The 9,108-nt window shown below is 52.9% G+C and overlaps 1 protein-coding gene across 1 annotated transcript; it reads right to left on the bottom strand.

Moving 5' to 3' along the window:
• Positions 1-364: 364 nt before the first annotated feature.
• Positions 365-2,409, bottom strand: LOC115616243 (olfactory receptor 14J1-like). The gene is made up of 2 exons (XM_030505247.1): positions 1,472-2,409; positions 365-375 (listed from the first exon to the last, which is right to left on the bottom strand). The coding sequence occupies exons 1-2, from the start codon at positions 2,385-2,387 to the stop codon at positions 365-367; spliced, it is 927 nt and encodes a 308-aa protein (XP_030361107.1). The 5' UTR covers positions 2,388-2,409.
• Between the last annotated feature and the right edge of the window lie 6,699 nt (positions 2,410-9,108).

Raw genomic sequence — 9,108 nt, 5'->3', positions numbered from 1 at the left:
CCAGGGATGGGGCAGCCACAGCTTCTCTGGGCATCCGGTGCCAGCGTCACACCACCCTCACAGGGAAGAACTTCTTCCTAACGTCTGATCTAAATCTCCCCTCTTTCAGCTTAAAGCCATTCCCCCTTGTCCTGTCACTGCACGCCCTTGTCAAAAGCCCCTCTCCAGATTTCTTGTAGGCCCTGTTTAGGTATGGCCTTAGTAAGGTCTCCCTGGAGCTGTCTCCAGGCTGAACACCCCCAGCCCTCTTAGCCTGCCTTCATTGGAGATGTGCACCAGCCCTCAGAGCATCTTTGTGGCCCTTCATAAGCCCATCACTGGAGGATCATAAGAGAACAGAGGCTGGAAGGGACACCAGGAGGTCTCAAGTCCAGCCTGTCAGAAACAGGGTCAGAGAAAGTGGTTGAAGGCTTGATTCAGTCCGACTTGGAAAACCCCAAGGCAAGAGACTGCACAGCCTCTCTGGATGACGTGATGCAGCACTTGCCTGAGCCTATGGGAACAAGGTTTCTGTATGTCCTGGCTGAACCTCTCCTCTGTCACTATCCCCCATTGCCTTTTGTCCTCCCACCAGGCACCATGGTGAGGAGCCTGGCTCTGGATTCTCTATGTCCTCCTTGCCGGTACAGGCAGCCAGTCCCCGACAGCCTTCCCTTCCCAAGATCTCAGGTCCCCATCAGCCTTCCCTTCTCCGGGCTGGACAAGCCCAGCTCCCCCAGCCTCTCCCCACAGGCAACGTGCTCCAGTCCCTGCCTGTCCTGAGGGCCTGTTGCTAAACCCACTCCTGCTTGCCAACAGCGTTCCTGAATTGGGGGTCTGAAACCTGGATGGAGTATTCCAGAGCATCCCTTCCCTTGTTCTCCTGCCGTGCTCCTGGTCGTACAGCCTGGGATGCTGCTGTCCTCCCTTGCTGCCAGGGCACACTCTGCCTCCTGTCCAGCTCCTGCCCACCCAGAGTTTTCCCATGGGCCGCTCCCAGCCAGGCAGCCCCAGCCTGTGCCAGTGCAGGTGAGTCCCCTGCAGGGACACCTATGTCCCCTGCTCTCCTCCACAGGACACCGTGAGGGGTCTGCAGCCCCCCCATGCCATCCCTTCTCCCCACACCAGCTCAACAGCCTCAGCCCTTGGGCTCCTCAAGAGCTCTTCCTGCTCCAGGCACAGCGCAGCCATCCCAGAGCTGGAGCAGCCAGAAAGCTGATTTCATTCCCCTTTACTCCTGCCATGTGAGGACATATCACCGAGAAGAAGTTGCTGCAGGATCATTTATTTCCCTTAAATAGTATGAGAGACACCCATTGACACAAAGTGTGTGGGTCAAAGCGGGCAGATACTGAAGTAGGAGGGGATGAAAACTGCCATGTCTTTGAAGACAACATCATCACGAGTGGAAAAAAAAACCAACTGGCCTGTCATGACCTACACTGGGAGCCCTTTGCAGAGGAAAGCAGGCAGTGAATGGCTGCTGAAACACATCCAGTCACCAGCTTCCTCACAGCATCCCTGAGCTCCTGGTTCCTCAGGCTGTAGATGAGGGGGTTCACTACTGGAGGCACCACCGAGTACAGAACTGCCACCACCAGATCCAGGGATGGAGAAGAGATGGAGGGGGGCTTCAGGTAGGTAAACATGCCAGTAGTGATAAACAGGGAGACCACGGCCAGGTGAGGGAGGCACGTGGAAAAGGCTTTGTGGCGTCCCTGCTCAGAGGGGATCCTCAGCACGGCCCTGAAGATCTGCACATAGGACCCCACAATGAAAACAAAACAGCCAAGTGCTAAACAGGCACTAATCACAAGAAGCCCAACTTCCCTGAGGTAGGAATGTGAGCAGGAGAGCTTGAGGATCTGGGGGATTTCACAGAAGAACTGCTCCACAGCATTGCCTCGGCAGAGGGGTAGTGAAAATGTATTGGCTGTGTGCAGCAGAGCATTGAGAAACCCAGTGCCCCAGGCAGCTGCTGCCATGTGGGCACAAGCTCTGCTGCCCAGGAGGGTCCCGTAGTGCAGGGGCTTGCAGATGGCCACGTAGCGGTCGTAGGACATGATGGTGAGAAGATAAAACTCTGCTGAGATCAAGAATAGGAAAAAAAAGACCTGTGCAGCACAACCTGTGTAGGAGATGGCCCTGGTGTCCCAGAGGGAATTGGCCATGGATTTGGGGACAGTGGTGGAGATGCAGCCCAGGTCCAGGAGGGAGAGGTTGAGCAGGAAGAAGTACATGGGGGTGTGGAGGTGCTGGTCGCAGGCTGTGCTGGTGATGATGAGGCCGTTGCCCAGGAGCGCAGCCAGGGAGATGCCCAGGAAGAGCCAGAAGTGCCAGAGCTGCAGCTCCCGCGTGTCTGCGAATGGCAGGAGGAGGAAGTGGGTGATGGAGCTGCCGTTGGACATCTGCTGCCTCTAGGTATGGGGCACTGTCGTAGGAGAAAAGGCAGTGACAGGTTAGGGGAGACTTCCCAGGATAAACCAGTCAATTTACCACACACACCCCTTAGTTCAAGTGCATTTTCCTATTTCTGGTGCTGGTGGCTGAGTGTGCTGGGAGAAGCACTGGGTCTCCCAAGGACTCAGCTCTGCGCCACTGCTGGGGTTCACAAAGCTGGTCTGTGAAAGCTCCAATATCCAATATCCACAATATCCAGAGATGTCAGAGGTAGTAAAAGTTCAGTATATGCCCTCATAACTCTGAACACTTGTGGGCTGCAGAGGAGAGGCTCAGTGTGAATTTAACATGATTTCGTCCAAGTTTGGATTGGGGTTTTTTATTGAAGTAGGTTTTTTCTTTTTCTTTTTTTTTTCCCCAACCTATATTCATATTTTCATATATGACAAGCTCTTTTTTTTTAAATTTAGGAATTTTATTTTTTGTAACTGAAATGTGAAGAGTTTCAAGACAGGACAGATGAAAGGGCTTTGCTGTCTTTCTTTTAGTGCAAAGTAAGGAGAACAGCAGGAGAATATGTGGTAGAAAGAGCAGGACACAGCCCCTCATGGGGAGAAGGGAATGACTGAGCGCAGAGTGCTGACCCCCAAGGGAAGGCTCCGCACTCACGAGGACCCTACGGGAGAGCTGTGCCTGTCTGGGGGCAGGTCGCAAGCCCAGCAGGACGGGCAGAGCAGACAGGCAGGGAACCGCAGAGGAGATGTTCTAGAGAGACAGTCAGCTCCTTGCCCAGCAGAGCATGGCCAGCAGCCACCTCCAGTGCCAGACACCAAGAGAGCTGCCTGAACGCACCCTCCCCAGGCCTGGGCTGCACGTTCCCCCCACTCCCTGCCCATGGCTCTGCTGCCTGGAGCTGTCCCTGCCAGGAGCTGCTGCTCTGTGCCCAGCTCTGCTCCCTCTCAGTGCTCCCAGAGCCCATCCCATGGGCTGTGTGCTCAGCTCTGCCCTGCACACCCCTCCCGGCAGCAGGGCTCTGCCCAGGGGCATCTCTGCCTGTGCAGGGGCTCAGGAGCAGCTCAGACAAGTCCTCACAAGACTCTCGGTGCCTTCTCCAAAGCAGAGAAGTAAATTCCCAGCTCCCACTTGCCCAACTGTCAACCAAGAGCGAAAAACATCAAAGCTCAGAATCCTTCCCTATCAGGTAAATGTTGCCTCAGTGTCTTTCAGAAGGACCCTCTGCAAATGTGTTCAGAGTGACTGGAGATTGGAGCAGCATCACCCCCCGAGCACTTCCCTTCCCGGCCAGGGCTTGTTCCTTTCCCCCCAGCTTCTCCTCCAGCGCCGTGGGGAGCTCCCGGGCAGGCTGAGTGCTGACCCTGGCAGGCGGCAGAGTCCCTGCCCCGGCACACAGCCCCTGGGGTGCAGGGACCCTGCTCGCAAGGACAGCGCTGGGCACCCCTGGCTGCACACCCACATTCACACCCTGCAGCCAGCCCCGGGACAAGGCACCTGTCTTCTCCTGGCCCTCGCATGGTGCAGAGGGAAGCCCTGCTCTGGAGCACATCCTCCTCCTTATCTACACACAGAAACTAAGAGAGTCCTCCTGACAGATCCCATGGATTGTCTGAGGCAGCAGCTTGAGGAGATCCCTCCAGGAAGTGCAGCTGCATTGCCCTGCACCCAGAGCCTTACCACACACAGGGCTGGGAAGGTTTCTCCTGCAGGGAGCTCTCAGCATCCTCCCCTGCCAAGTGCCTTTAAGCTCTCTGAGGCTCGCAGGTCTGCCCTCGGTGCCTGCAGGCAGTGCCCCAGCCCTGCTCCTGGCCAGAGCTGTCTCTCTGCAGCGCTGCCCGCTTGCCAGCATCTCTCTGCATCCCAGGAGCCCGGCCCAGCTCAGCAGCAGAGGCCCAGCCCAAGGTGGCACTGCCTCTGCCCCTCTGGGCTCCCTCCAGGGCTCCCTGGGGCTCCAGGGGAACACCATGGGAAACAGCCTGAAGCAAGCACTGATGTTCCCTCCCTCAGCTGGGAGACACACTTATTCCTGCAGTGTCATTTCTCTGCTGAGAGACAGAGTTTCATCTGAACATCAGCATTTCTAAGAACTCTAGAATCATTTAGGTTGGAAAAGACCCTGAAAAACATCGAGTCCAACCATTAACCAAACCCTGGCAAGTCCACCACTAAGCCATGTCCACAAGTGCCACATCTACATGTCTTTCAGATACCTCCAGGGATGGTGACCAACCACTTCTGTGGGCAGCCTATTTCTTATCCCATCTTTAGACAGGACAGCAAGACCAGGACAGGCAGGGATCTCCTTTAGCCCTGTTCATGGAAGGGATTCAGCCTGGTTAGTTGCCTGTGGTCAGGTGTTCATTAAAAAGGCACCTACATGTGAGCTCTTTGTCTCAGCTCTCATGGTCATTAACAGTGATGGGGGCCAGGAGTGAGGTGTCCAGATGCAAATCTCTAGTGACATTTGGCATTACAGGGCTGGTCAAAGTAACATGGAGGTAATAGAGAGAGGTCAAAGATATGTGCAGGCTGACATAGAGACAGAACAATATCTTTGGGAATATTCTTCAGCAGCAGAGGCCCAGCCCAAGGTGGCACTGCCTCTGTCCCTCTGGGTTCCCTCCAGGGCTCCCTGGGCCCTAGGGGATCCTGCTGTGAAACAGGGTGAAGTCATCACTGATTTTTTCACCCTCAGCTGTGAGAGATACTTATTCCTGCAGTGTCATTTCTCTGCTGAGAGACAGAGTTTGTTCTGAAGATCAGCTTTTCTAAGAACTGTAGAATCATTTAGGTTGGAAAATACCCTTAAGAACATCGAGTCCAACCATTAACCTGTCACTAGCAAGCCAACCACTGAGCCACGTCCACACGTTCCACATCTAATGTCTTTCCAATACATCCAGTGACAGTCACTGAACCACTTCTGTGGGCAGCCTGTTTCTTGTCCCATCATTAGACAGGACAGCCAGACCTGGACAGGCAGGGATCTCCTTTACCCCTGCTGATGGAACAGATTCAGCCTCGTTAGTTGAGGCATCTCCTCTTGGGGTTGTAGCCCTGGGGCTAGAAGGGGACTCAGCTCCCTCCCATGCTCACCACAAACCCACAGGAGGTGGGATTCCTCCTGCCTCTGCTCAGGTCTTCATTAAAAAGGCACCATCATGTGAGCTCCTTGATTCAGCTCTCATGGTTATTAACAGTGATGGGGGCCAGGAGTGAGGTGTCCAGATGCAAATCTCTGGTGACATTTGGGGTGAAAGTTGTTGTCCAACTTATATTCAGGTAATAGAGGCAGGTCGAAGATACATGCGGGCTGATACAGAGACAAGACAATATCTTTGGGAATACTCTTGTACCACTCAGAGGCACCAGCCATCAGTTGCTATCAGAGATGCAAGGTCTGTCCTTTCTGCCACCCATTACCTGCAGGCATTGAGCGAACACAGAGTACATCACTGCAGGGTCTTTACTCACTCCTTGATGGTTCAACTGAGGAACAGCCCAAGCATTTTAACTGTGTGCCTGGGTCCATCTGGCCTTCAGAGACAGCGTCCTTCAAGCACAGTGATGAAAGACCTCGAGGATTAGTTCCGATTGTTGGTGCAGGCAAAACTTCTTGACAATCGGGAAACGATTGTATGATTTGTCTCGCCTGGTCCTGAGTCAGCTGAAAAGTATGTTGCAGAGCTTTTGCATTTTGATGATAAAATTCATGGGATAAACGAGCTTGTGCAAAACGGTCAGGTAAGACCGTAATGCCTGCAAGCCTGTCAGCCTGTGTGTTTCCTTCACTCATGGGTCCGGGTAGGGAGGTATGTGAGCGTATGTGCTGTATGAAATATGGGTGCGTCTGTCGATCCAGGAGCCACTTGAGCTCCCAGAGAAGGGCGAATAAGATTTTGTTGGAAGCTTCCTTCAAAAAGGCATGTTCTAGCCTAGAAACAAGACCTGCCACGTAGGCAGAGTCTGTGATAATATTTATTGGAGTAGTTCATAATTTGAAAACAGGACTACGGCAGAGAGTTCTACTATCTGAGGTGATCCTGTAACAATATGTATATCACTTTTCCAGTTTTCTTCACTGTCTCTCCAAACTATTACTGCGCGACCTGTTTCACCAGACCCATCAGTGAATACTGTGGGTGCTTCAACTATCGGTGTGATAGCTGATTGTGCAGTAGGTAAAAGGGAAAGAGAGTGTAGGGATTGTATAATTTTGTGTCCTGGGAAGTGAATACTTATCTGTCCCGTAAAATCCAAATGCAGGAACCATCCCTGAGCCTGGAGAATGCAGGAACCTCCTGGAGTGAGGTGTCGCTGCTGCAGGGGAAGTGCAAAGGTTCTGGGAGACACTTGTGAGTGCAGGCAGAGAGCAGGGTGTGCACAGCAGAGAGGGTGCTACAGGCAGGAAGCTGTCCCAAACGAGATGCCCTGTCCCCAGAGCATGGGGTACCTTGCATCCAAGGAAACCACCTTTCCTTTTGGCTCTTGCCAAGAAGTTCTCAATCCAGAGCATTCCCTTTTCCCACTGCTCTCCCGTGATCTTAGTTCTCTATACTGATGGCATCACCCATTCCTCTAAAGGCCTCCTTTAGGTGGCCTTGCTGAGGGATGTTCACTCCACCTGATTAATTGACACTATAGGAGCAGCCTACAACTACTTGAAGGATGGTTTCAGAGATGATGGAGGTTTTCTTGGAAGTGGGAAGAGAAGGAAACCTCTACAAAGTGCAGCTTGGAAGGTTCAGACTGGATGTGAGGAAAGAGAAATGTCTCTCCAAAGGCGGACTTGTGGTGCAAGAGGTTACCCAGAGGGAGTCTGGATCAGCCCATGGCTTTGTGTTTCAAGGAACAGACAGCGGTGGGTGGAGAGATGTGACTGAAGGTACAGAAATGCCAGGTGAGAGCTAGGTGGGAAAGCAAGATGGGTGTCAACAGCCTGAAGGGAAAGAGGTGCAGACACGGGCCAGTGGAGGACAGCCTGCGGCAGAGATGACTGAGGATTCTGGCAAGGCTGAAAGACCCAAAAGAACAAAAGGTCTCTGTCCCCTGGGCTATGGCAGTTGCCTCTTTCATCAAGGCCTATGAGGAGAACTTTCATTCTCAGGATTTCAGGCTCTACTTCTCCAAGGGCTGTGCTCAGGGCTTGGCCTTTCTGCTTCATCAAACCAACCAAGGGTTTTCTCAGCATCAGACACCTGCATTTTGCCTTTGTCTCCCTGTAATCACAGCCTCCAGTTACTTGCTTTAACGAGTCCCTGGGGAGGCTTTGTCAGTAACAGCCCTCAGTGGGGCCCATTAATGCTGAAGGGACTTGGGGCTTTGTTTCTGACTTGGACTTCTTGAGAGGTTTCTTCAGTCTCCTCTCAGTACCTGAGGTTCATGGACTCAGCCCAAATACACCATGGGGCTCATTAAAACCCTGACGAAAACCCTGTGGTTTTTGTCAGGTCTTCCAGATTGTCTTCCAGGGAATTGGGGAGGTTTCCGAGTGCAGAAAGATTACATAAGGCTTCTGAAAAAAGTTATTTGAAAGTGTTTATTGTATTACTTTTCAGGTTAGAAATTTCTATTCCATTGCCATTGATCCTGAGTGTCTCTTCCAGAGGCCTGGACAGGCAGGAAAAGCAGCCCTTAAGGTCCAGCGCTGCACTGAGCACCTTGCTCCTCACCTCCCCACCCAACATTGCTCTCCTCCTCCACCTGGGGCTTGTGTCACTTCTCCTCACATCCGACTTCTTCACTGAAGCTGGTGGCTGGATGTTGCAGTTCCTGTGCACCAACTCCCAGCCTGGCTGCCTTAGAGACCTGCCTGCACACGGGCACAGCAGGATTGTTCCTCTGGGCCAAGCAAAGCAAAGGAAAGCAGGACAAAGTGTCCTACTCAGTAAAATACACTCGGGCACCACGTGCCTGGTACAAGCAGTGCCTCACGGGGTCACGTTCCTACACAGGGATAATCTCATGAGAAGTGGTTTGGAGACACAGGTAGATACAAAGAGGTAGCTGTGAACATGATTGAAGACTTGTCCAAGGAGACAATTAGACCACAGAAAGACTTGTAAGCCTTTCCTGCCTGAAGCTCAAAGCAGCAACTTAGGGGAGAGGACTCTGAATGAACAAAGAGTGAGGGGAGGAGACAAGTGGAGAACAATGAGCAGGGCCTTTGTCTAGACAGCCTGCTAAAAAGAGGACTTCAGAGCTGGTCATTGTGTCCTGGACAGGGGAAAATCTATGACAGATGAGAGGAATGAAGCACGTGGTGTCACAGGCAGGACAGTGGCAGTGCAGTTACAGGGAAGATCAGCATTCCTTTGGGATTCCCCTTGTGAAAGGTCATTGGATTGGCAGAGGTCTCTTGGGAGAGAGCACAAGGACGTGTTGCACTTTCCGTTGAAAAAGGCCCCAAGTGCACCCCAGGGGAGCACAGGCTGTACAAGCTGCCTTTGGTGAGGCGTGTGCCAGCATCTGAATCCTCTGGGGTGACGTTTCTGGGCACCTAAAAGCCGTAGGAAGGGTAACTCCTGCCTGGCCAAGCTGAGAGCCTGCAGTTGTGCATGAGGAGGCAAAGAGTGGATGTGGTTTCCCGCAGCTTCAGCACAGCCCTTGGCACGGTCTCCCTCAATGCTGCTCTACCCAAGGGAAGCCATTGCAGTCTGGGTGGGTGGACAAACAGGAGGGTGAAGCACTTGTGTCAGCAGAAACAGCTCAAGA

The sequence above is a fragment of the Strigops habroptila genome, chromosome 17 (assembly GCF_004027225.2).
Source record: "Strigops habroptila isolate Jane chromosome 17, bStrHab1.2.pri, whole genome shotgun sequence".
Taxonomy (NCBI): Eukaryota; Metazoa; Chordata; class Aves; order Psittaciformes; family Psittacidae; genus Strigops; species Strigops habroptila.
Note: the sequence above shows the minus strand (reverse complement) of the source record. Positions and strands in the feature narration are given on the sequence as shown.